The sequence below is a fragment of the Sycon ciliatum genome, chromosome 4, assembly GCF_964019385.1.
Source record: "Sycon ciliatum chromosome 4, ocSycCili1.1, whole genome shotgun sequence".
Lineage (NCBI taxonomy): Eukaryota > Metazoa > Porifera > Calcarea > Leucosolenida > Sycettidae > Sycon > Sycon ciliatum.
This window is the reverse complement of record NC_088646.1, coordinates 1,314,663-1,342,075: the sequence shown is the minus strand read 5'-3', so window position 1 is coordinate 1,342,075 and position 27,413 is coordinate 1,314,663. Positions and strand designations below refer to the sequence as shown.

At 49.9% G+C, this 27,413-nt stretch overlaps 2 protein-coding genes across 2 annotated transcripts; both read left to right on the top strand.

Moving 5' to 3' along the window:
• The first annotated feature begins 628 nt into the window (after window positions 1-628).
• On the top strand, window positions 629-15,489 carry LOC135813816 (sushi, von Willebrand factor type A, EGF and pentraxin domain-containing protein 1-like). The gene is made up of 7 exons (XM_065326828.1): window positions 629-1,280; window positions 1,662-1,739; window positions 2,399-2,491; window positions 4,333-4,593; window positions 9,880-10,002; window positions 10,665-14,120; window positions 15,089-15,489. Exons 1-7 carry the CDS (start codon window positions 1,214-1,216, stop codon window positions 15,472-15,474), a joined length of 4,464 nt encoding a protein of 1,487 aa, XP_065182900.1. The 5' UTR covers window positions 629-1,213; the 3' UTR covers window positions 15,475-15,489.
• Window positions 15,490-17,382: 1,893 nt separating this feature from the next.
• Window positions 17,383-25,639, top strand: LOC135813814 (tyrosine-protein phosphatase non-receptor type 1-like). The gene is made up of 10 exons (XM_065326824.1): window positions 17,383-17,474; window positions 17,899-18,003; window positions 18,573-18,905; window positions 19,883-19,960; window positions 20,233-20,391; window positions 21,066-21,203; window positions 21,755-21,886; window positions 22,247-22,392; window positions 23,199-23,358; window positions 24,053-25,639. The coding sequence occupies exons 1-10, from the start codon at window positions 17,454-17,456 to the stop codon at window positions 24,815-24,817; spliced, it is 2,037 nt and encodes a 678-aa protein (XP_065182896.1). The 5' UTR covers window positions 17,383-17,453; the 3' UTR covers window positions 24,818-25,639.
• Window positions 25,640-27,413: the final 1,774 nt, after the last annotated feature.

The following is a 27,413-nucleotide window of genomic DNA, read 5'->3' as shown; positions in this document are numbered from 1 at the left end:
TGTAACCCTAGTCTAGATCCGATATCCCTGCCCACAGCAGTACAGGCTACAGCCCACAGGCCTCAGCCTACAGACCAGTACCAGAGTACGGTCAGTACAGACTACAGTTATGACATGCGCATATCGCATATCGCATATCATCATTCACACGTAAGTGTTGCTGTGTGGTTATGACCATGATGACGCCTCCGCGATTGATCCGCGAGCAGTCGGACCTGCCCATGTTTCCACCCACTAACTAATACTTCAGTGAGTCAGTGAGTGTAGCCCAGGCCCGTAGGCAGGTCATAACTAATATATAGCCGTATGACATACTTCATCCTCCGAGGAGATGCATCGATGGTCCGGTCCATGCCCAAGTCTATCCATGGCCATGGTCCGCAAGATCGTACGCCAGGGTCACTTGGCCCGGTGTCAGAGGGCCTATACACTAGGCCATATGTAGGCATTACATACTGAGGGCCTAGGGCGGACTCAGATGCTCACGATCACCGCCCCACGAGCACGTCAACACAATCATGGTGAAGTCCCATTCAGTTCGATCGCTTCTTGTAAAGTAAGTAGTAATAAAAGTTCGAACGACTGGTCCTGGATTTTGACTGTGGAGTACTACGAGTGTGGGTTGCGCGCGGTTTAGCAAAAAAAAACGTCCACTGTCACTGACATGACGTGTCTACAATCCTGGCCTAGCGAAGTGTCGCGAAATGAATGCTGATCCGCCAGGAACTTTTCATTCGAAATTTCAGAGGTGCAGCAAGTAAATAGTTAGCTCATCCGAACTCCTCAAAGTTGTGGGCGCTTGTAGATGTTGATTCGGAGACTGACCAACTTACTTGAGAAAAAGGGCTGTGTGACTGCGCATCCTCCTTTATGTTTTAGTCTGACTATTCGACGCGCGAAGACTGCTGATGCGTATCGATCTTGGATGAACAGGTCTGAGAGCTTGTCCACCCACTTATTTCGACAAACACCGCGTACCGGTGCATGAGTGCAAGCTGCTGTTCGTGGCGACGAAACGGGCGGGATCGGAGGCTGCTTGTTGATTTGCTATCAATATTGTGTATCAGCTGGGCCGCAAAGCAATACCTGGCGCTGAGCGATGTGACGCTTGCCACCCGCACTTGTTCAAGTCGTCGGCCATCGGCATCGCCGAAACCGCTAGCGCTACTGCTCGTTTGCATGACTATTTGAATCGAGGATAACCGATATCAACATGGTTGTCTGTGACCGAAGATTGCTGATTGGCATGAAGCTCCTTACCCGACATTTCACCATGCAAGGTAAGATCAGAACCATAGATCTACGTATATACATGACTGTATTGTCAGCTAACAATACAGTCATGCAGTTGCATTGGGTACATGACCATTGTGGTAATGGTGTACTGTACACAATAAACGCTGGTGCATGCCAGTGCAGGATGAGAATATGCACAATCCAGCGTGCCAAGTCTGATCTTCTGCTATAATTATTATACATCGTGCTGCACTTTACAGACTTGAACTAATTCCCGCCCCCTGCCGGAAAACCAGCTGGGATGCGACACGGTGTGGGGGGGGGGATCAACGGTACAGTCTACAATACCTGTGTACATGACGACTCGTGATGACTGACACATGCACCTCTTGGGTGACGTTTTCATGTGTGTCCCCCATCCGCAGGCTGGGCAACAGCTGTGCTTCTACTGGTTGCCATGGCAAAGATGGCTGCTGCTAATGACACAGGCGGCGGCTTCATACGTAAGTCGGGGTTCACAGGCACTTCTTGACCGGGTGCCGTTTTGGACGGTTCGAACTGGGGAAGGGTTGTTGGAATACTAAGCAGGGGCGTCGGAAGGTATTTTAGTGTGGTACCGTCAGTCAGCCATCCGAAGTACAAGTTACTCGTGTGGGACGGGTGGCTGAGCCAAAAAATTCGGAAATTTTAGAGCCCAGATGAGTGTATTTTATTGATTCACGCGGTGTCTGGGGCGAAAAGTGGTACGGTCAATACTGTAGTGACCGTACCGTGTCCGACGCCCCTGCTGCTAAGAAATTATCATCGGTACAACATCTCCAAGCAGAACTGTATGTTGATTGAGTAACCGTGATTACTACCCTAGCTAGGTGGACCTGCACTGGCCGTGGATACATTGTTGACTATCCGGGAGGGTGGGGGGGGGGGGGGGAGTGGGGTGGGGCGGGGGGGGGGGAGTGGGGTGGGGCGGGGGGGGGGGGAGTGGGGTGGGGCGGGGGGGGGGAGTGGGGTGGGGCGGGGGGGGGGGAGTGGGGTGGGGCGGGGGGGGGGGAGTGGGGTGGGGCGGGGGGGGGGGGGGGCATGAGACCACTAACACATGTAACAGTAGCACAGTATGCATGGGACATGAACGCTGACTCTCTTCATCTTGGTGTTGTTGCAGCAACTCCACCACCCACAACTCTACCACCCACAACTCTACCACCCACAACAACAGCCCCAGCAACGACATCCGACACCCTTGGTGAAGCTATGGGTAAGTCAGAAATGTCCATGCCAGTTGTTACGGAGGTAGCCTCAATTGAAGTATTATTCGTTCTCGTTGTTCTGCTTCTTTGAATGTTGCTGAACAGTTTTCCTCTCCATGCTCTGCTAAATCGTTGCCTGTACGCGCCACGTCTAGCGCCTTGTTTCTACGCTAGCACTTAGCACCTTATTCGTCATCACGCGCTCTTCTTATCTACATGTATGTGCTAAGTGTTGGTGTAGAGGCAAGGTGTTAGATGTGGCCGCCGCTCTTGCTATATAGTTCATTGGAGCGAAGGCACAGTTGTTGTTTTTTCCAGAGTTCTGCTTGTGATGGTATTCTTCTGAATGGTCATCGAAGTAAATCTGAGTATGGTTCAAGACAGTTTGTTTGTTTGTATTCCTTATTTAGAGTGGGAAGTCCAAAACAGGCCCTAGCCTAATAACAATGGTCCCACTAAGTAGTTGCCTTTCGAGAGTATCTCTGGGTTTATGAGCCACTGCCCAGTCAATCGGCTCCGAGCAGTGTGAAATTTAGTACATTACTATGTGCAAGTATTTGTGGTGGGTCTGATCTACTCACCTCCCACCGCTTTAGGAGCTGCATCTGCGCCTTGATCCACACAGGGTGGTGGTGTCCCTACGGATGCCTTGATCCACACAGGGTGGTGGTGTCCCTACGGATGCCTTGATCCACACAGGGTGGTGGTGTCCCTACGGATGCCTTGATCCACACAGGGTGGTAGTAGTAGTAGTATTTATTATTTGACTAGGGGAGTCCCAACAGGCATGGCCTTGTTACAGGGAACCCTAGGTGAATCTTTGTGAGGTGAGCAAAAGTACCAGCAGATTGTGCCTGACGACAGTTTGGAGGAAGAGTGTTCCACCGACCTGCCGCCAGAAAAGAAACTGAGCGTGGTGGTGTCCCTACGGATGCCTTGATCCACACAGGGTGGTGGTGTCCCTACGGATGCCTTGATCCACACAGGGTGGTGGTGTCCCTACGGATGCCTTGATCCACACAGGGTGGTGGTGTCCCTACGGATGCCTTGATCCACACAGGGTGGTGGTGTCCCTACGGATGCCTTGATCCACACAGGGTGGTGGTGTCCCTACGGATGCCTTGATCCACACAGGGTGGTGGTGTCCCTACGGATGCCTTGATCCACACAGGGTGGTGGTGTCCCTACGGATGCCTTGATCCACACAGGGTGGTGGTGTCCCTACGGATGCCTTGATCCACACAGGGTGGTGGTGTCCCTACGGATGCCTTGATCCACACAGGGTGTGCAGCAGTGAGTCAGTCAAGTGTCAAGTCGTCGGCGGAATAGCGCGAGCTCCAGTGTGGGAGCAAACCCATTCCTAAACAAAATCATCGCCGAAGTCGCAACCTCTATTTCGTATCATAATGTGTGTGTGTGTGTGTGTGTGTGTGTGTGTGTTTATGTTTGTGTGTGTGTGTGTGTGTGTGTGTGTGTGTGTGTGTGTGTGTGTGTGTGTGTGTGTGTGTGTGAAAAAAAGGAAAAATAGGGATTCACTGGCCAGAAAAAGCCACTTCAATCAGCTGTGTGGTGGATACCAGGCTAAAATCAGTGGCAGTCAATTCATCAGCCTTGCAAGCTGTCGAATGGTGTAATCCCAGCACAAGTTGCTATGTCTAACATAGTGTTCGCTATCATCACTTCCGCGATGGGCATGTCTGAGGTCTGAGGTATGTGTGTGTGTGTGACTGTGTGTGTGTGTGTGTGTGTGTGTGTGTGTGTGTGTGTGTGTGTGTGTGTGTGTGTGTGTGTGTGTGTGTGTGTGTGTGTGTGTGTGTGTCAATGACTCAATGTATGTGTATGTGTGCAGATAACAGCGACACTTGCATCACGGCACAGCATTTCTTAGCGGTTGCCAACGCCAACTGGACCTCTAATAATACCTTTCAAAACGGAGTGACCGACTCCTTCTCTAAAGGCGTATATATCCTGTACTGGTGTGTCAAAGGGTATCATAGAGTTGACGGTGATCTGGTTAGAACCTGCTTGGGAGGAGGTGGTGGTCTGAACAATGAGAGTGTTGTTCGAAACTCATCATTACTATGGTCTGGAAGTGAACCCGTCTGTGAAGGTAAGGTTCGCACACACACACACACACACACACACACACACACACACACACACACACACACACACACACACACACACACAATGCCGATTTATCGTACAACGGGCTTATCAATAGTTATTATTCTACCCACTTACGGTAACATCCACGGGCCATGCAAGAGATGGGGACGGAGCGATAGGCAAACAGATGGACGCTTCACAACTGCAGAGCTTCTGCCTAATAGAAGTACAGACATCAAACAGGCAGACAGACAAACAGACAGAGCGAGAGAGAAATCCGGTGCCCGTTATCAAGCTTTAAAAGCGCTAAATTAATTACCATTAGCTTAGTTGCTTACTCCATCGGTGTCCATGTCCATTGATCCATCCCATCCCAAGATGAGGCTGCCACCAGGCATGGTACTGGTGTATGCCTGCTAGCTGAAAGGTTGATGATGAATCAGCATAGTTGAGCCTTAGCCTTAAGCAGGAGGGTGCAATGTGCACTGGATCAGCAGCTGCATGGAACTCAGTGAGCGGGTTCAACCATTAGCATGTTGCATTGCACAAGTGTTTTAAAATGTACTTCCATTGCACTCACACGGAGTTCAATGGGCAGGCAAATGAGACAAGAAACCCGGAGAGTGGACATCTTAAATGCAGGACAGTGGTGTAAAGTAGCCGTCAATAAATAACGGCACTTCGAAATAGACAGATCATACGGGAAGAAACCACGGTGTCTATTATCACACTACAAGCACTGGATGCAGAGCATAGAGTACAATGTGGTAGTGTGCACGAGAGGTGTAAGTGTGGTGCTGCAAGCCTATATTAGAGTGATATGAAGCATGGACAGAAGGGGGTAGTAACAGCACTGACGACATGACGTGCGGAGATGTCACCCAATGCCTGAGAAGGCAACGAGAGAAGTACTTGCTGGATTCTATCTTGCCAAGAGCCTCGTATTGACTGTGTTGCGTTGGCAAGCTCTATGTGAGCGAAAACTTCAAGATTAGCTTCTTGATAGGCTGCTCATCGGTTGGTTCTAACTATACTTGCACTGTACTGGTAGCAAACACCATATCTATTAGAGGCATATCCGGAAGATCAGGCCAGCAGCAGTGTGTTTGCCATTCCGCTGTAAATCGTCACCTTTGGTTCTGTGTGTGTCAACGTCCTACCTTGATGGCTGGTTTTAACACCCGCTCCCAACACACTGGCATTGGCTCCGATCCCTGGCCATGTGTACTACATGATGCTGTGACTGATACGTATCACCTTGGACAGCCAGATGACTACCATCACCAGCAGGGACGCCGTGACATGTTGTAGAGCTGACACCGACCCAGTTAGCGCCTGTACCATGTGTTTGAGGTGTGAAGCACTGAGCTCACCCGACACTGAGGCCTGCTGCTCACCACTGTAGGAAGTAGCTAAAATCCCACCTGGCGCCGTAGGTGAGCGCTCCGTTGCAATGCCTTCACCGCGTTTGTGATTATCGCATTCCTGCTATCAGCTACAATACATGCAATAGTGATTTCTAACCACTGCGGCCCCGTGTTGATACATTTCAGAGCCAAGCTAAACTGTGAAACACTCTCACCTGAGTATGCTCGCCAGCATTAGCCCATTTCCAAGCTGTATAACAGCTCTACTTTTTCCAATTCAGGCTTATTGTCATCTAGCAACACCTCCTGTGGCTGCAGTAATTTCTGGATTATTCGAACTAGACCGCCGGGTGTGAGCTTGACCAGCAGACCAGCAGACAGCCTTCATCTCCACCAAACACCATCAGTTGTCATCCTCTTGTTCCAGTTCCAGCTGCTTTCTGCCTGCACTGTTTGAGCTCTGACCGCATAGGTGTTCCTGGTGTTCTCTGCTCCCTGTCTGCGACTGGACACCATAGGAACGCTATATGGGAGGCCGCAGTGGAATGGACACCTGTGTTGAGACGTACACCTGTGTTGAGCCGTCACGCTATCCTAATTTGGCTACACGACTGAAGGAACTAGAGTTTGAAGAGCTGCTGGACAACAGCTTCTGGCAGTCTCGTGTCCCGAGTCGCCTTGAGCGACTTCTCCTGTATTCAGTACACAGTCAGAATATCACGCAAATCCAGGAATTGCTGGAGGTGGGTGCAGATGTCAACCATCGTGTCAGCTGTTATCGTGGTATAGGCAGTACGTACCTACATTGTGCTATTGGCCGAGGGTATGGCAACGTGGTCGAGACATTACTCAAGTGTGGCAAGAACGTCGACTTGACAATGACCGATGAACGCAATCACACAGCCTGCTACTCTGCCTACTTGATGGGGCATTTGGAGATTGTCAACCTGTTTCCCGTCAACACCATCTACACGGATGTTATCAGTGTGGTATCGACTTCTCCGTACGCGTACACCCACATCGACCTGTCTGCACCTTCCACCAATGTCTCTCCATCCCAGGAGTCTTGTCAGCCACACGTTGACGAGCCGGAAACCGACTACAGCGACTTAGCTGACCTGGAAGAGGCGGTGAATTCATTCTTCCGTGTGCACAGCTTGCATGATCTGGCTAAGCAGGGCTATGTGGATCAGATGGAGGATGTGCTCCGGGATGGGGACGACAATGGTAACTTCTGTGAAGTTCACCAAAGAGATGGGGACAACTTGACAGCATTGCATCATGCCGTGCGGAATGGTCGCACCGCTGCTGCACAGCTTCTCATCAAGCACGGAGCGGACCTCAGCCAGCAGGACCCGAGCGGCATTAGCACTCTGGCCATGGCGGTGCGTAAACACTGTAACTCGATGATTACCCTGCTCAGCGATACGTGTCAGGAAACAGACTATCTACTGGATGGTATCCACGAGGCTGCCTTCACTGGATATGCCCCCGCAATACGCATCATATCAGCAAAGAAGTCGTTAGACGTGAACTTCCGCCCGTACTCCTCACAGCCCGATGAGTCATCACCACCGGTCGGACACACACTGCTATCTATATCTGTTCACTATGGCAACAACGATGTCATGGTTGAACTGCTGAAGGCCGGCGGGGACCCTAACCGTATTGTTAACCACTACAACCTCAGCATTGTACACTTGGCTCTCAGAGAAACTATTGAAATTGGCTATCTACTGCGCTACAAGCCACGGCTGAATACCATCGAGGATAGCACAGGCGGCACAGCATTGCATCGCTTTGCTCGCTGGAACCGACTGCAATCCGCCGTGGCACTTGTGTATGCTGGCGCCGATCTGAGCGTGCGGGATCGCCAGGGCATGACGCCAGCACAGGTGGCCGACCAAGAAGGTCTGCATCGTTTCTCGGAGGCCATGCATGACCTGCAGTACAAGCTGCAGGAGATGTGTTTACGGTCAGTGCGGTCCCGCCTGCCAGCGGACCTTACCGAGGAGATGCTGGACAAACTACCTCTTACCCCGCTGATCAAGCTACGTCTCATGTACTTAAATGAGTGACTGACACCCGGGTACCGGACTGGCTGATGAATCTCTAGGACAAACCATGGACATGACACCACTGGTTTGTGACTCACAACACATACACTCATGACCAACTTCTGACCCCAAACCGAACAGTAATGACTTCTGATACTTCTGACAGCTTATATCACTGATTTGTGTCCTTGAGTGAACCGGACGGATAACTACTTAATCTGCAACATTTTTTCTGCAAACGGAAATGCTCAAGATGAGGAGAGTTCTTCTAAATACTTGCCTCAGGAACTGATACCACTGTACTTGTTATCGCCGATCTAAATGTGGCCTTCCATTTTCGCCCTACTTTATCGAGTTGCATTGTTTTACCGATTCAAGCACATTTTTCTCTGCTCCCTTTTTTAATGAACACCCATCCTATCTCATTTCCCACCATTTATATTCCTTTCATTTTTCCAGTTGTATGCTCGAGTTGTTTTAGAATGCCCCCTGAAATGGCTAAAGAAAAGAAATGCAAGTTAACAACACGTAATCTTGGCTAGCCGGGGATGCCCCGGGGCTTATCCAGGGTCATTGTGCTATCCTGAAGTGTCCACTAGAGTACTTTGTGGCTTGTGCACTAATCTGGGGACCACATTATCGTGTCCCCAGAGTGTGCACAATTCATCCACAGCATATCGGGTACCGGTTTCTCCCATGGGGCACCCAGCCCATCCCGGTTGGCCTACGTGCTCCTCCCTGGTGTTGCAGCACAGTACCGTGTGTGTTATAGTGTATACATGGTGTGTAAGGACATTTCGTCATGCAGTAGGCTCATGTCAGGCATTGTTTGCCGCCCTCGTTGTTGAGGTGTTTGGGCCGCTAGTCACCGGCACTCTGGAATGGTGAGTGCCCACTAGGCAACAAGCGGGCGTTAGCATCACATGTTCATGTGTGTACACCAACACGTGATGACATGGACCTGTAGCTGGTTGTGGAGTACCCTGCCCCGCAGGCTGCCCTGCCCTGCCTTTCCCACTTAGACTGGTCTAGGTGTGCTGTTCACATTTTGGCAGAAACTGCAGCTACATGAACTGTTAAGTAAGGCCGGGTGGTCTGTACGTACTAACTGTGATGGGTAGGCGGGCTGCATGAGAGACAGTGATGCCACGGTAGACTGGAATCACACCAGGGAGTAGTATTTTACGACTCCCTGAGTCACACAGAGGTGCCCCAAGTAGAGACGTCACACAGAGGTCCCGGCAATGATTGACAAGTCACACAGAGGTGCCCGGGTCGTTGAGAAGTCACACACAGGCCAGTGCCCGGGTTGCGAAGTCGCAACAGTGTTGCATATCACGTCGGCATTGTTGCATATCACGTCGGCATTGTGATATTAAGTAATTCACTCCTCAGGTAGGACATGCAGAGCATATACTACATGTGATCCGCATCAGCGCATCACGGCTGCACACTCGACACATTGTATATCGATTTACCGCTACACTCGGAGCCATGACTGAGTATGGTATTCCACAGAGCCATGACTGAGTATGGTATTCCACGGTGGCTAATAACTCAGATGAGAGTTAGCACCTTCACTATACTCTTGGAGCAGAACTACAGAATTGTAGTATATCCACCGAACCAATGCAGGGTCATCCTCCAGTCCTAAAGTAGGCGATGTAGGTCACAACTGAGGAATTTTCAAGGTAGACATTCCTTGGCCAGTAGCCTTTTAAGGCAAAAACTTTAAAAAAAGTTTTGACCTCTGGGGAGAACTTGCAAAACTGTTGTTTTCATCCATCGTGTCTTTGCTGGTGTGTGGCGTGTTGTGATGCACACACGGTTTGTGATGTGATGTGCTCTGCTGTCCTGCTCTAGATATTGATGAATGTGTGAATGGCACCCATGACTGTCATGACAACGCTACCTGCACTAATACCCCAGGACACTGGGTGTGTACATGTGACAGTGGTACCAACGGCCCTGGGCAGGTCTGCTACCGTAAGTCAATCACACCAGATGTGGATAGAGCCTTCAAGATTGAACCCCTGGGTTATAAGTTATAACCCCCACTCTCCGGCTTACTTGGATAAGAGACTTGCAATCAGACAGGACAAGTGTCCAGGGTACAGCTCAGCTCTGTCAGTCTCCTGCTTACTGAGACTATTCTTGTGTGCAGGAGTTGTAAAATAATGACTTATGAAACGTATTTGCGTGGTATATCATGTAGCGTGCAACACTGCGACTGCACTGCACTGCACTGCACTGCACACTGTGTCACCCAAGTGTGCAGTGCAGTATACTGTAGATCTACATGTACCTGATTATACTGTTTGGTTGGCAGCTGGCCTCAGTACGAATGTGTATGATATGCATGATTGTGTTTGCAATGGCATGTCTTGCTCTTTCTGACTGCAATGATGATGGAAAAAAGCCAGAATTATTATCAGAAGATGTGTTTCATGTGGTTCGGTGCCCATGTCTGCACAGTGCATACCTACATGTGACGTATATGCCTGTGCACGTACCTACTGTGCATTTTTTATGTATGCGCTTGTACCGACCGTGCACTTTTCTTGCATGTGCCTGTACCGTGGCTTCTGTGTGAATGTTGTGGACTAATATAGCACCTTTCCCCTTATGTTCTGTTGTCACATCTGCAGCCGACTGTCCCCGCGCTCTGACTGTGGCACATGCAAGCACTAGCGTTGGTCCACTCCAATCAGTGGAGCTCAACGCCACCCTGACTAATGTGTCCATCACATGTGACATGGGCTATGAGCTTAACCAGACCGTCGCTGCCACTACTCAATGCAGTGCTGCAGGTGACTGGACACCGGTTCCCGTGTGCAGTCGAGTTAACTGTGGTGTGCCGCGGGATGAGAGCGGTGCACACGTGACTTCACTGGCCAACGGGCAGATCAACGGCACGGCGCACGTCTTTGAGAGCGTAGTGCGCTACTCTTGCAACCCGGGCTATGTTCTTCAGGGCGATACGTCGCTGACGTGTTTGTCCAGTTCCGCCTGGTCTTCGGTGACACCGATGTGCATGGCAGACTGTGGTGCTTACACGTACACACCATTGCACGGTGGTCTAGTGCTGCTCAACGATAGTTCAACGTTACAGGACTCTCTAATAGAGCTACGCTGTGACACTGGCTACACTCTATCCGGTGAGTCTGAAGCACGGTGTGGCAACAACACACAGTGGCAACCGGACCTGAACAGCTCCCTCTGTCAGATTGTCGACTGCAATGAGCCCACTGTACCGCAGTTTGCAGAGCTGCAGATGCCGACTGCAGCAACTACCTACAATACTACACGGCGCATCCGCTGCATGGATGGTTACACTCTGGTTGGTATGGGTGAAACCACATGCTCGGCGCTGGGCGCATGGATGCCCGACCTAAACAACTCGTCTCGTTGTGATCCCGTCGATTGTAAAGCACCAGTTAACCCTGCTAATGGTCTGACATCCCTGGACAGCGGCACACAGACAACTTTGTTTTCCACGGCCACGATCACCTGTTACACAGGGTATACACTAAACGGTGCCAATCTAACACAATGTGAAACATCAGCCATGTGGTCACCCCAACCCAACGCTACAAAGTGCGAGCCTGCCATCTGCGGAGCACTTCCATCGCTTAGCAACGGAACGATTGCGGGAACCCAATATACTTTTGGTGAGACACTCGTATTCACCTGTGACAGTGGGTTTCAGCTCTTGGGGAAGAATTCGACCGTGTGCCAGGCAGATGGTGCATGGTCTTCGTCTGTTTCCACGTGTGAAGCAGTCGATTGCCAAGACCCGGGCACTCCTCTCAATGGCACAAGGCTGGGCGATATATTCACCTTTCCTTCAGCCGTGGAGTATTCCTGTGATTTTGGCTTGATTGTGTCTGGTAGTGGACGAGCTACTTGCCTCCCTGATGCTACATGGTCGTCTCCTGTCCCTGTGTGCGAGCTGGTAGATTGTGGAAACCCGACCAGTCCTGCTAACGGACTATCATCCCTGTCGGTGGCTAGTGAAACGACTCTGTTTGCTGAAGCCACGATTGCCTGCACTAGTGGCTATGTGCTGAGGAGTGGTGCTAATATTACACAGTGTGCACACGCAGGGCTGTGGCTTCCAGACCCTAATGCTACACGATGTGAGCCTATCGACTGTGGAGCGCTCCCAGCCCTGAGCAATGGATCAATATCCGGAACTTCATTCACTTTCCAGAAGGCACTGACATTCGCCTGCGACAGTGGCTTTTACCTTATCGGGGAAAATACGGCAATCTGTGAGGCGGATGGAACATGGTCGTCCTCTCAGCCGACATGTGAACCGGTCGATTGCAAAGACCCAGGTACACCTCTGAATGGGTCCAGGACGGGTGACGTGTTCACGTACCCTGCCACATTAGTGTACTCCTGTGATACTGGTCATAACATATCCGGCAATGGAACGCTGTCTTGCCTTTCCTCTGCATTGTGGTCATCTGCTGCACCAACGTGTGATCCAGTTGACTGCAAAGACCCAGGAACACCGATGAATGGCTCAAGAATGGGGAATGTGTTCATGTATCCTTCAGCAGTGGACTATTCCTGTAACAGTGGCTTCAATCTGTCTGGTACCGCAAGAGTTTCTTGCCTTCACACTGCCGCGTGGTCATCTCCTCTCCCAACTTGTGAACCGGTCAATTGCAAAGATCCAGGGACACCTCTGAATGGGTCCAGGGCGGGTGACTTGTTCACGTACCCTGCCATAGTAGTGTTCTCCTGTGATACTGGTCATAACATATCCGGCAATGGAACACTGTCTTGCCTTTCCTCTGCATTGTGGTCGTCTCCTGCACCAACGTGTGATCCAGTTGACTGCAAAGACCCAGGAACACCGATGAATGGCTCAAGAATGGGGAATGTGTTAACGTATCCTTCAGCAGTGGACTATTCCTGTAACAGTGGCTTCAATCTGTCTGGTAGCGCAAGAGTGTCTTGCCTTCACACTGCTGCGTGGTCGTCTCCTCTCCCAACATGTGAACCGGTCGATTGCAAAGATCCAGGTACACCTCTGAACGGGTCCAGGACAGGTGACGTGTTCACATACCCTGCCACAGTGGTGTACTCCTGTGATATCGGTCATAATATATCCGGCAATGCAACGCTGTCTTGCTTATCATCTGCCTCATGGTCGTCCTCTATTCCTACATGCAAACCAGTGGATTGCCGAGATCCAGGTACTCCCGTGAACGGAACAAGAACCGGCAATGTATTTACATACCAATCAGCGTTGGACTACACCTGTGACTCGGGCTATGACCTGTCTGGTGATGCTAGACTGGCTTGCTTGTCCTCTGCCCAATGGTCATCTTCTGTACCGACATGTCAGATTGTCAGCTGTGGTTCGATCCCTGCCCCTGCAGGCTCCAAGTTCCGATTTGGCGTGCATGGCATGACCTACTTGAGCAATGTCAGCATTGCATGTGTTGATGGCTATGTATTGTCAGGCCAGCGTCATGCTACCTGCCCGGCTAGTGGCCATTGGGATGTGGATTTCAACAGCACTCGCTGCAATCCGGTCAGCTGCGGTGTGCCTCCACTGTTGAGCAATGGCTTGTATGCTGGTCCAATAAGCTACACCTTTGGGGATCAGCTTACGGCTGTGTGTGATCGTGGTCATACGGTGGCAGGCTTGACAAACATATCGTGTTTGTCGAACAAGACCTGGTCCAATGCCTCTTGGTCTGGTGTGCAGCCAGCATGCCAGCCAGTCAACTGCGGGACATTACCAGCGGAGCCTGCGTTTGGTACTCGCACTGGCAACACGTCCACGTACACATCTCCAGCCCTGAAATTCTCATGTAGTCCTGGTTATATCCTTTATGGGAATAACACAATAGTGTGCCTGGCAAGCGGAAATTGGTCATCGCCCGCGCCACACTGCCGTGTGCGAGACTGCGGCCCGCTGGTGCTCAACACGACCGGAGTGCTGGTGTTGAGTGGTGGAGCCACAACGTACGGTGAAACACTGGAGTTTAGATGTGCTACCGGCTACTACATATCCGCTGGTGATAGCGAGAGGCAATGCTCAGCAGATGGGATGTGGAACGGCATTGCTCTGGAATGTTCCCGTGAGTACGATACTTGTATACAGTGGTGCGGATATATAGCGGTGTTATTTGCCAGCATACCCGGGGTTGGTGATTGAACTTCCAGTACCGATGTCATTGATTGTTCTTCTTGAAATTGCTGACTTTCAAATAACTGCGGTACGGCATACATAGGATCATGATACCGGTAAATGTGTTGTATTGGCAATACATGTATATAAAGTACTGAACGGATGTTAGAGGTAGTTGCTTGCACTCAATAGTTGGTTTCTTGCCATGATAGATGTTGCAGCAGAGCTCTTGGCTATTCAATAGATTTGAAGTTCCTCTCCCAACCACCGCCACCGCCACTACACATTGCGTCCTAATTGAATCGCACATCGTTTGTACACCATATTCACTGTGCACGCCGCGAGCACACTCATCCTCACTCTAGTGGTTGTGGTGCATGCAAGATGAGTGCAGACTGTATGGGATACAATGTAGTGGTGCTGTTGGTGCTGGTGCTGGTGGTGCTGGTGCTGGTGCTGGTGGCGGTGGTGGTGGGGTGGTGCTGGTGATGCTGCTGGTGCTGGTGCAGCGGGGAGTCTCTCTATATTTCCATGATTTACTTCGAAGTACGTCTCATCACGAGCACAGTGTACTGTATTGACCCGTGGAGAGCAGCTCACCAGGGACATGCTACACCAGGGACTTGCTACACCAGGGACATGCTACACCAGGGACATGCTACACCAGGGACATGCTGGGAAATTATAGCGCCAGTTGTCAAGCATCTTCCCCTCAAGCCAGTGCCGGAATTGTCAAGCATCTTCCCCTCAAGCCAGTGCCGGAATTGTCAAGCATGTGCATTACACAGTTCAGATCATTCATGCATTGTATTACCATGGTTACTCCATGTCACACAATACTCAGTTTCCCTGGTAACTTATGCCGGTCTATGCCTGTCTGCCTGTCTGCCTGCCTGTCTGCCTGTCTGCCTGCTGCAGCTATTGTCTGTACGTCAACGGAAGTGAAGAACGCAGATGTGAAGGTGTTTGATATGGGACAGGTCTTGGAGGTGCAGTGCAACACGGGCTATTTGCCAAGAGAGAAACAGTCTCACAGCTGTGTCAGCGACGGTGATCCACGCAGTGACTCTGCACACTGGCATCCAGCAGTCACCGACTGCAGTATCGTTGAATGTAGCAAGTTAGAAATCCCGCCAAACGTCGTCATAACCAATAATGACACTGGTATTGTGTTCAACAGCAGGTACTCATTTGAGTGTGCCAGTGGCTATCAATTTGATGGAGAACCAGAGCTCATTATCCGCTGCCTGGCCTCGGGAAACTGGAGTGGTCCTGCTCTGCAATGTCAGGGTATGTACATGTAACTGTCCTTGTTGTTTTCTTTGCTGGGTACAGCCAGGGATTGCTGGGTACACTGGGTACACTGGGTACAGCCAGGGATTGCTGGGTACAGGGATTGCTGGGTACAGGGATTGCTGGGTACAGGGATTGCTGGGTACAGGGATTGCTGGGTACAGGGATTGCTGGGTACAGGGATTGCTGGGTACAGGGATTGCTGGGTACAGGGATTGCTGGGTACAGGGATTGCTGGGTACAGGGATTGCTGGGTACACAGGGATTGCTGGGTACAGGGATTGCTGGGTACAGGGATTGCTGGGTAGTACAGGGATTGCTGGGTACAGGGATTGCTGGGTACAGGGATTGCTGGGTACAGGGATTGCTGGGTACAGGGATTGCTGGGTAGTACAGGGATTGCTGGGTACAGGGATTGCTGGGTACAGGGATTGCTGGGTACAGGGATTGCTGGGTACAGGGATTGCTGGGTACAGGGATTGCTGGGTACAGGGATTGCTGGGTACAGGGATTGCTGGGTAGTACAGGGATTGCTGGGTACAGCCAGGGATTGCTGGGTACAGGGATTGCTGGGTACAGGGATTGCTGGGTAGTACAGGGATTGCTGGGTACAGGGATTGCTGGGTACAGGGATTGCTGGGTACAGGGATTGCTGGGTACAGGGATTGCTGGGTAGTACAGGGATTGCTGGGTACAGCCAGGGATTGCTGGGTACAGGGATTGCTGGGTACAGGGATTGCTGGGTAGTACAGGGATTGCTGGGTACAGCCAGGGATTGCTGGGTACAGGGATTGCTGGGTACAGGGATTGCTGGGTACAGGGATTGCTGGGTAGTACAGGGATTGCATGCTGGGTACAGCCAGGGATTGCTGGGTACAGGGATTGCTGGGTACAGGGATTGCTGGGACAGGGATTGCTGGGTACAGGGATTGCTGGGTACAGGGATTGCTGGGTACAGGGATTGCTGGGTACAGGGGTTGCTGGGTACAGGGGTTGCTGGGTACAGGGATTGCTGGGTACAGGGATTGCTGGGTAGTACAGGGATTGCTGGGTAGTACAGGGATTGCTGGGTACAGGGATTGCTGGGTACAGGGATTGCTGGGTACAGGGATTGCAGTAATCAATTAACAGCTTGTAATCATTCACCTGTTTGAACTGATTGTGTACCTCCATTTCCATATTTTCATGATTTTACTTCGAAGTAGTATTGCATGCCACTATGGAATTATAGTATGGACCCCCCCCCCCCCCTCCCCGTTATCCATGCCATGCATTATAGTATGGATGGCCGTTATCCATGCCATGCATTATAGTATGGATGACCGTTATCCATGCCATGCATTATAGTATGGATGGCCGTTATCCATGCCATGCATTATAGTATGGATGGCCGTTATCCATGCCATGCATTATAGTATGGATGGCCGTTATCCATGCCATGCATTATAGTATGGATGGCCGTTATCCATGCCATGCATTATAGTATGGATGGCCGTTATCCATGCCATGCATTATAGTATGGATGACCGTTATCCATGCCATGCATTATAGTATGGATGGCCGTTATCCATGCCATGCATTATAGTATGGATGACCGTTATCCATGCCATGCATTATAGTATGGATGGCCGTTATCCATGCCATGCATTATAGTATGGATGGCCGTTATCCATGCCATGCATTATAGTATGGATGGCCGTTATCCATGCCATGCATTATAGTATGGATGGCCGTTATCCATGCCATGCATTATAGTATGGATGGCCGTTATCCATGCCATGCATGGCACCTCTTGCTGGAGAATGTCACAGGAAGGTAGTGTGCCAAGTTCTCCTCTGCCTTACTTCACATCTGACTTCATACTCTTGTCCAACATAACATTGGTATGCCTGTGTGTGCTTTCTGGCATTTCTTTTTTGCTCTGTGCCTACACTACACCTAACGATGATGTCATCTTCTTGTGCTATGCCACAACCATGACATCATTACTATGTCGGACAATGCAGAAGCTGTAAGTGCATGGATTGTCCAGCACTACAATCATACTTATCATCAACAGTTGAACGCAATGCATTGAGTTGTGTGTACAACAGTTTGTAAACCATTCATCCGACAGAACAACAGGTGAAAAAATTAAGACTGTGACAATGCTTTTATGAATAACTCTTCACTTCTCCAACTCCGAGAAAAAGAACAATACCATAATTATCGTGTATTCATACGTTTGGCGGTGTATATGCTACTTGGAAGACATAGCTGTCTAGTTTTGCCAGGCTAAGCATGTTCACAACAGCACGTCAATGTAATCAGACTGTGCGAGCAGCTTTTGCTGAACTTCTCATTTCAGTATCGGCATAGGCTTAGCCATGCAGATGACTTGTAATGACGTGACATGCGCCGATATCATCTATTTGTCTGCCCTGTGCTGGTATTAGGTGAAGGAAACTGGTGATGACTTTCCACTGTGGGTTCTTGCCATTATCATTCCCTTGCTTCTGCTACTACTGCTGATCATACTGCTGTGTTTGATACGGCGCAGGGTACGTACTGCATGTGATATAGGACATCTCAGTTGTGTCTTGCCAGTGTGTCAGTATGCTAGTGTGTTACAGCAGCACTAGGTATAATTATCAGTTCTGGTCCTGCTGCTGCTGATACATGTACATAACACTATAGAGTATACTGAAGTAGGCTTCGTGTACTTGTAGCAGAATTTACTGACAAAGAACTCCTGCGTGGAGTACTGCTAAGTTGTATTCCGAAATTTGATTCTCTATCGAGATCCATGCCTGGCGATAAGTCACTGATGGAGGTGGGATAAGGGAGAGAAACAACCAGTCTTATGCTCTTACACCAAATGAGACACATGATAAGACCACCTTAGATACATCAGATTGTATTCTTCTGAAGGTCTGTACAGCCGGATTGGCCAAGAACAGTTCAAGTGCAGATGCCAGCTGATCATGTTGATTCGCCAACACACTGCCCATCTCAACTGACTTACAAAATGCTGGTGTGTAGACTCTAGACTAATACTAGCGACGAGGAAGCAACAGACTCTCTAACAATACAGGTGTGTATAAATCTGGTTCACTTCTATTGTCTGTAGGAACAGCGCAAAAAGGAACAGCGAGCTGCGGCTGAGGAGCCGAAAGTTGGAACGGTGGAGACGTTTACGAGAAAACCATCGGTCATCGAGCGATTCCGTTCCCGCCAGTCCTCGTCATCGTCGTCATCATCTGCTCTTCCCTCACCCGGCATGGAAATGGACCCGGTCGTCACTGGTGGCACGGCTATTGGTGTTGAGCTGGATAAGACGGAACAGGCAGAGACATCAACAGCAGCGGCGGCAGTGGCGGTGGTGGTGGTGCCGAATCCAGCCAGCACAGAAGGCAGTGATAGAAACTCCATGACAGTGCGCGAGCTGCCCGAAGAACTGGAGGTGAGCGAGTGCGGTGCCGTGTGAGTCAGTGGGTGTCAGTGTGAGTCAGTGGGTGTCAGTGGGTGTCAGTGGGTGTCAGTGTGAGTCAGTGTGAGTCAGTGGGTGTCAGTGGGTGTGAGTCAGTGGGTGTCAGTGGGTGTGAGTCAGTGGGTGTCAGATGGGAAGCATTGATTGACTTGTACAATGTACAACATTAAAGAGGGTCATACAGAAAACAAAATAACTGTGAATCATCAGAAAGGGAAAGAGAGAAAAGGTAGAGCAATCCGTCGATGCCCACTTACTAGTTACTACAAGAAACATGGCTTAGGCCACACCAAGTTTTTTCATTGTTTCTCGTCACCGCGCGCGTACCTTTCTTGAGGATTGGACCAAAAAAAATCTCGCGTCCCGGTAAACACGCATAAAAAGGCGTTGTAAAAGTACGCGCGGCGTCAAATCTGGAGTGCAGTGCTAGTGCACGAACCGAAGGACGACTTTTGCACCGTGTATGTACGCATACCGGTAGTTCAAGTACCACCCCTTGTATAATAACTTTGGTTTGCTTTCTTTCCTATTTAAATAACATGCAACACTGGACTTCCTCACCAGAGGCCGGTGCAGGAGCCTGGTTTTCTGGCTGTATGTTGCAATTGACTGTCACGCGTGGTGTATAGTCTGATTTTAGGTCATAAATTGGGCCTTTGTAGTGTAAATAGCAGTTTTTGTTTTTCAAACCCTATTTTGTTTTTTTTCCGCCCGCCCGCGTTCCTTTTGAGATTTTCAGGTGACGAGAAACTCGGCAATGAAATAACTTGGTGTGGCCTTACTTCAAATAAATAGAAATCACGTCTCACTGTCAGTGTGCATGTCTATGCTGGTGATGTGCCTGTGATCTATGCTGGTGATGTGCCTGTGATCTATGCTGGTGATGTGCCTGTGATCTATGCTGGTGATGTGCCTGTGATCTATGCTGGTGATGTGCCTGTGTTGATCAGATCCTGAGCAATCCTCTTCACGGCCCTGCGTTGGTGATCTTCTCGGACAACTATGAAACCGTTCTTGACGAGTTCAGGGTGAGTTGCAGGTCTCATGTACACTGTATGTACTTACCAGCTGTTTCTGATTGCTAAGCAATACTCATGTGTGTGTGTGTGTGTGTGTGTGTGTGTGTGTGTGTGTGTGTGTGTGTGTGTGTGTGTGTGTTGCGGCGTATAGTTTGACAACACTATTGACATGACCACTCAGCTGGTTGCATGCCATTCACTAGCCTCGGTCTAATGAGCCATTCTCAGTCCATGTCTGGTTCTGCTGTGCTTTGAATGTTACCATGGTGACGTTGCTGCAGACAATTCCGCTGAACATGGCCCCGGAGTCGGACATCCCGCCCGGTGTTCTCTACAAGAACAGGTTCCGCAACGTTCTGCCCAACGCACACACCCGTGTGCCATTGCCGCTGCTCTACAGCGAACCGCACAGTGACTTCATCAACGCAAACTTTGTGCGCGTAAGTACAGGCATGCGGTGTCACCATGCCAACTCAGTATTTTTTATCTTTTTTATTGTATTTTTTCACGAGTTTGTTGCCTCAACAGTACAATGTACAGCTTCAAATCTGTACACAGTCTGCTGCATGGCTGATAGCAGGCTCAGCGTGACTGCACACTGCACACATAGTGTGTTAGACTGGCAAACCGCCGGGCCACAGTGACCGGGTGACCGAGATGAAGCTGTGGCTGGCTCAGCGGCACCGGCCGGGTGTGCATCCGAGTACACCGCATGAGTCACAGTGATTCTCTTCTGGGCCCCATGGTACAGTGTTTCCTGGCACTGCATCGTTGACTACACTACCCATTACAAACTTCTAGCGGGAGGCTGACCTACTGGGAGTACTTGAGTCCGTAGGTCGGTGACCCGGCAGTATCCTGTGCAGGACATGGAGCATAACCATGGCCGCTGACTGACTTGAGCATATCTATCATGATGTTCTCGGAGCATCTGTTTGCAAGCTTACTTATACCTATAGCGGCCCTTGGCCCAGTGAATGAGTGAATGATTGTGGAACTGATTATGAGTGGTAAGGCTTGCGATACCTGCTACAGTACTATAGTCGTGTATATCCGCATCTATTGCGTTGGTTTGACATATGAAACCATTCTGTTGTTGTTGGCTGTCTGATAGGGTTACGGCCAAGCTCCTCGCAAGTACATTGCCACACAGGGACCGCTGATGGGCACCATGGGTGACTTCTGGCGCATGGTTTGGAAATACGACGTGTCAGTCATCGTGATGCTGACTGGACTGGTGGAGAATGGAAAGGTAAGTTGGTGGGACGGTGTCTCCGGCGCTGGGGTTGGAGCACGGTATAGCTGTGGCTGACCTTGGTATGCGGTTTCCGACTGAGTCACTGAGTGGAGCTCAGAGCAAACCTTCCTGCTGTACATCTACCTGGAAAAAGAAGAACTTACACGAGCGGCTATGATACACGTTGGCCGGTTTTGTGTGTGATGTACATGTGTATATATGCGGGTGTCTTCTCTAGCAAGTTAAACTGTCAGTGAATGCTACAATTCTCAGCATGAGCTCCTACAGCTGTGTGCATCCCATCTAGACTACTGTTGCCAAGACTGGTAGTATTTCCTTCTTTGATGGATATCTATAATTATGGTCTACCAACGAGGGCCACTTGTGTGCATGAAATGAATGTGTGTCTGTCTTTCTGTGCCTGTGTCTGTGTCTGTTTGTATGTATATGTGTGTATGTGTGTGTGTGTATGTCTGTGTGCGTGTGCGCGTGCGTGCGTCATGGTGTGTGTGTGTGTGTGTGTGTGTGTGTGTGTGTGCGTGTGTGTGTGTGTGTGTGTATTGCAGAACAAGTGTAGCAGCTACTGGCCACAGGAAGGTGGGCAGACAATGGTGATAAATGACTTGCTGATAACATGCCAGTCTACAGATGTGTTGGACGTCTACACTCTCACCACCCTGACCATATTCCATTCCAAGGTGAGATGCAACTACAGTACAAGTCTGCTACTGAGTGTTACAGACGCACTTTCGCGTTATCACTATGCAAATAGTTCTTTCTGAGTCATCTACAGCAGCTACTGTTGGTGGTGGTGGTGGTGGTGGCGGCGGTGGTGTGGTTGTCGTTGTTGCTTGCTTGCTCAGCCGGGTGGGTTTGCAAGGCCGCTGAGCTAGCAGGGTCACTGGAGGATGGCAGATAGTGGCGCAGTCCGAGCACTCTATAATCTCTCCGGGTGTTTGTGATGCAATCTGCATTGCTCGAGCAGTTGTGTTTGAGCTGCCGGTAGCTAACTGCCTTGGTGCACATGTATCCCAATTGTCCACTGTGTGCTGCTGCAGAGCAACACAACGCACGAAGTCAAACATTACTTCTTCTCTTCTTGGCCCGACCACGGGGTCCCGAACGAGCCCGACATGCTGACATTTGTACGCGCTGTCTCTCCAGCCATGCGCTGGTCAAAGGCACCCACCGTGGTCCACTGCAGGTTAGTTCTTTCTCACACCTCACATTAGCCGTAACCAGTGCAGGGTTGGCTACAGGCAGCCATATTACAAGAACTATGCTTCTCCGACGGGTTTTTTTTCCAGATATTCAGCCTGTGAGAAGCGTCCATACATGTAGCTTCATGCATGACAATACATGTACAAACAACATTGACTATAATGTTAACTGCTAAAGGGCTAGGCCAGGCATGGGTGTTGTTATTGTTGCTTGCTTCTAGGTTGTAACCTATAGAGGTTGTGCCACTACATCCGGGATGATTTGAGATGCTTTGTAAGGAGTTGTAAAGCTGCAGCGCAGTGGTTTACTTGTGCTGGTTTTGCCGTACAAACTAGCATACGGTGTGTATGGATTGCCACCCGGCCGGGTACTCAGTACTCATTCCGCCCACTCTCTACAAGTCACAGCACTCTGCGGGGTAACTTTTGTTTTACTGCAGTAGGAATGGTAATGGTAGGAGTGGGGAGTGTGAAGTATTCAATGGGTATCATCTGTTGTTACTGTACGCTAACTGCATAATACATGGACATGTATCATCAACCACCGCATCACAACTGCGCTCTCCAGCCAGCCTCGGCACGTTGCCACAGCACACCATTATCAGGAAAGCGACACATCTGTTGGTACTCAGTTCCTTCACACAGCGCTGGAGAGCGCCGCTGGAGAGCGCCGCTGCCGAGCGCAGTTAGGGTATGGTAGTTGGTGATAAATCTGTTCAGTGCCAAATGCTGCCTCTTACCCTTTATTTAACATGTGCATGATTGTACTCGATTGTACACTATGCCACAGTGCTGGAATAGGCCGCACGGGTGCCTTCATCACTGTGGACACCGCCATGCAAGAACTGCTCACGAGTGGAACGTGCGACGTCCTGAAGATTGTGGCCACGGCGCGAGAGGACCGAGGCGGTCTGGTGCAAAACCAGGGACAGTATCTGTTCGTGTATAGGGTAAGCAACAGCTTGTGAACTGTCTATGTTATTTGTATGCTGACTGTCCATGTTATTTGTATGCTGACTGTCTGCTGTATCAGCGCTTGCATGTGCTAAGATCATCTCGCTCCGTTACTGGCTGTGCGCGGATGCTTGTATACTTATACTGTAGGGAATCTGCTGGTCTATGCCTCCGAGTCACCTGTTGAAATGTTGGCCACTTGAACCCTGTGTACACATCCAGTGGGTGAGCAATGACTGACAAATTCCAACAGACTACTATCCATGCTGAAGGCTGTACAGACTACTATCCATGCTGAGGGCTGTACAGACTACATGTACTACATGCTACAGTCAACATACAGATCACATCCAAACGAAGTACCAGTATAACTCAGGGACTACTTCTTTGATCTGTGATCATGCCATCAGACGATGTCGTGGCTGGCTGTGCTCGGTCTGACTCTCTCTCTCTCTCTCTCTCTCTCTCTCTCTCTCTCTCTCTCTCTCTCTCTCTCTCTCTCTCTCTCTCTCTCTCTCTCTCTCTCTCTCTCTCTCTCTCTCCTCTCTCTCTCTCCCTCCCTCTCCCTCTCCCTCTCCCTCTCCCTCTCCTCTCTCTCTCTCTCTCTCTCTCTCTCTCTCTCTCTCTCTCTCTCTCTCTCTCTCTCTCTCTCTTTCTTTCTCTATGTTATGTTTGTGGGCTGTGCCGCAGGTGTTAGGCCGCTTCATCAAGCGCATGCAAGGCGAAGTACCGGAGGAGGACGAAGCCAGCTTCTCTTCAGAGATCGACATCACGGTGACTGCTCCCAACGGCACCGTATTCGACAGCCACGCAGTGCGGCGTATGAGCACTGTACAGCGTGCCCTCAGCGCCAGCCAAGCCAACGACCAGGTGGCTGCTGCTATCACCATGGCTGCCTCCAGTGAGCTGAACCTACATCAGCTGGACCAACAGGAGAAGGACAAGCCCGCCGGCAATGCTGAAGAGAACGTCACTCCTAACAATAGCGACGCCACTGATGGAGCAGTGCCTGCTGTTACGCATGTAGCTGATAAATTCAACAACGCTGTTGATCAGCAAGCTCTCCACGCCAATAGTCTTCCTGCACCACGCAAGAACAGCAATATAGATCTGGCCAACGAGCATCAAGTCACTCGTATCAAAAGTACATTTGAGTCCAGTCGCGGCGGCGGTCCGCGTGACAGCAGTAACCTCACCTACGTCAACCAAACTCATGAAGACGTGGTGTTACGTGCACCCCCGCCCAAGCCGCATGCAGCACCGCCTGTAGCGCCCAGAGCCCCGGCTCCCAATCCTCCGAAAGATGCTAACGATGTGTCCCTGTCAGCTCCTGCCGGCACGTCCACATCAGACTTAAACAGTGCATCGGCCACACTTGTCTCACAGATCGACAAGGTACTGGCTGACCTAGACAGTGGACTAGACGATTTCACAAGTGATGTTGCGTTGGCCTGATATATAGCCTGGTGATACTAACCCGAACACTGCAGGCCTGGTCAGTCATCACACGGTGGCAGTATGCTAAGTCGCACTGGCTATCTGGGCTAATCGAGAACAGCCACAGCCACCGCAACAGCCATCGCTGGTCTGATGTCCTCACAAAAAGCTGGCACACATCGACAGATTTTACCCAGTGTGCGGCGTAGTGTGCCATTGAGCGATTGAAACCGACCATGACTTCTAATGATGCCTTTTATCCTAGTGCGTGCTTACAAAACAGAGAACAAGTGCCAGTCAAGATGCCGGCCCCTTCTGCATGTCATACTTATTCTGCAACTGAGTTGAAGCTTTATCATGCCCCCCCCCCCCCCCTCCAAACACACACCACACACACACACACACACACACACACACACACACACACACACACACACACACACACACATGTGCGAGCGTAATCTAGTAGGTGTAAAAATATCATATTTTATGTTCACAGCTCCCCTGCAGGACGCACACAAAGCACAATATACCGCCGGTATGCCCGGATATACTGTTTCATAGCATTGCACGACTACTACTGTACTAGTATGTCTACTAGTAGTATGTGTACTAGTACAGCTGAACAGTGCACTATTCCCATGACAATGCCTTGAGAGGTTTAGTTCTTGACCATGTCCTCCACACTAACCTTTCTCGAAGACTGTTTTGTTTGTTGTTGGCAGATCTTAGTTGCTGCAGAAAATACATGAAACCATATAGGCATCGTTTTTAATTGTGTTTTTCTACAAAAATTATTTTTTATTACAGTTTTGAATACACAATGGCGACTCTAGTCGAGCGGCCCGGGGATCTGAAGCATGCAGCGTACTCCTAAATCTCAGAACAATTGAACCAGGGCGGACATGTATTGTGTACTACTCCCAGTCAGTACCTCTCAATGCACTCAGTCTGCCTACCTAGCGGTGTGGCATAGCTTGTACCACCACCACCAATAGACAACCACCTGGAGATGATTCTGAGGACTGTTGACTGTTGACCAGTGCATTTCTGATCCTAGCGTACTCATAATTATATTGACTCATACCTTTTGTATTATTTCGGCAATGCACAACAGACAGACTTCATGAATCACTCATATCCAGCACTTGCCAGCGCTGCTGACCTGGGGCCCCTTTCCAGCATTGCAGTCATGTGCACCAGAGTCAGTATTCAGCAGAGAAACCGTTCCTGAAATGGCATTGCTCTCCCACGCATGCAGACGTCCAGAGTAAAACATTCTTACACCATACACACACACCGACCGTTCACATCACCCAGATCAAACCGTTCCCAGGAGATGTAGCAGGAAACAAGTATGCAGACGCACGCGTAGGAATATAGCGAAAATATTCTTGGTATCTTTATCCATATCGGATAGAAGGATAGCTTTACGTCAACCAGCAAAGCACACACGCCACGCTTCAACAGCACGGTACACCGATAAGTAACTACAGGAGGTACCGTGGCCGTGATGGACAGGCGGCCTGAGCACGAACAAACAAACACCTATGTGTGACACAACCAATATGACACTCTACTCAACAAACACACCAGCTGTCGTATGACAAAGATAAATTCACAGTGTGTTTCGTGTCAAAGCCCGAGAACATTTTCCATGTCTTTTTTCAATACTATTGACAAGGGGGATGAGCAAAATCCAGCACGCCAAGACTTTGAGTAAAGCGAATTTCATGACTTCGTTTGATGAGGTAAATTAAAAGCTCGGGCACAACAGCACTGGGATAAACATCACTCAACGTCCAATGTTAAAACTGCACTGAAACCCAACCAGTAGATTCGGTCAAGCCAGCTGGCATGCACACAATAGTAAGAAGAACAGCTGCCGTGCTCCAAGCACACGCAAAGCAGCAGCAGCAGCACACCAAGCACACAAGGTAACAGTGCCTGCTGCACACAGTACAGCAATTCAATGATGCAGCGGCCGCTTTCGCCTGCGGTCTAGCTCCGGTGGCAATCCCCAGGTCAGCTGTTCCTATAGGCGGTTGACTATGCTCCTTCCGACCATCACCAACCCCAACACCCCTAGAGAACAAATGGCTGCCCACTTGAAGATAGGATATGTCAGCGTGTAGGCAAAATGGAAACGAAACCCTCGCTGTAGCCAACAAGACACAATGATAACCAGGAGGAAAAGAATGCATTATTTCAAATTTTTATTTATTTATTCGCAACCAAAAGGGGCAAAAATTAATGTTCTATTTTCGACATGTACAATGAAATGAAAATGGGCAGAATAGACCAGGAAACTGCAAACAATTAGTCACAGCTCCACGGTACGGTACTATGGATCGGATCCGCATACTGTTAGTCACACTACAAATACAACGCACTTACTCTATACTACATCTACCATTATTACAGTGTTACCAAGTGCCCCAGTCTGCCCCCATGCGTACTGCCCAGTGCCATTTTGCAGAATTTTGCAAAGTTTTCCGTACTCGTTTTTCAGGTCAACATTTTGACTGATTTAGTGTAATTTGGAACAAAAAACGATACTGTGCAACTTTTCAAGCTACAGAGTTCACTTGTGAAGCCTACGAATTCAGTACAA

Excerpts from the sequence above, each read along its gene's own strand:
- LOC135813816 (XM_065326828.1), top strand. The coding sequence starts at position 1,214 with ATGGTTGTCTGTGACCGAAGATTGCTGATTGGCATGAAGCTCCTTACC. Across the intron at positions 1,281-1,661 it reads CCGACATTTCACCATGCAAG|GCTGGGCAACAGCTGTGCTT; the intron begins GTAAGATCAGAA and ends CCCCATCCGCAG. Across the intron at positions 2,492-4,332 it reads CACCCTTGGTGAAGCTATGG|ATAACAGCGACACTTGCATC; the intron begins GTAAGTCAGAAA and ends GTATGTGTGCAG.
- LOC135813814 (XM_065326824.1), top strand. The coding sequence starts at position 17,454 with ATGTCGGACAATGCAGAAGCT. Across the intron at positions 19,961-20,232 it reads CCGTTCTTGACGAGTTCAGG|ACAATTCCGCTGAACATGGC; the intron begins GTGAGTTGCAGG and ends ACGTTGCTGCAG. Across the intron at positions 22,393-23,198 it reads CCCACCGTGGTCCACTGCAG|TGCTGGAATAGGCCGCACGG; the intron begins GTTAGTTCTTTC and ends ACTATGCCACAG.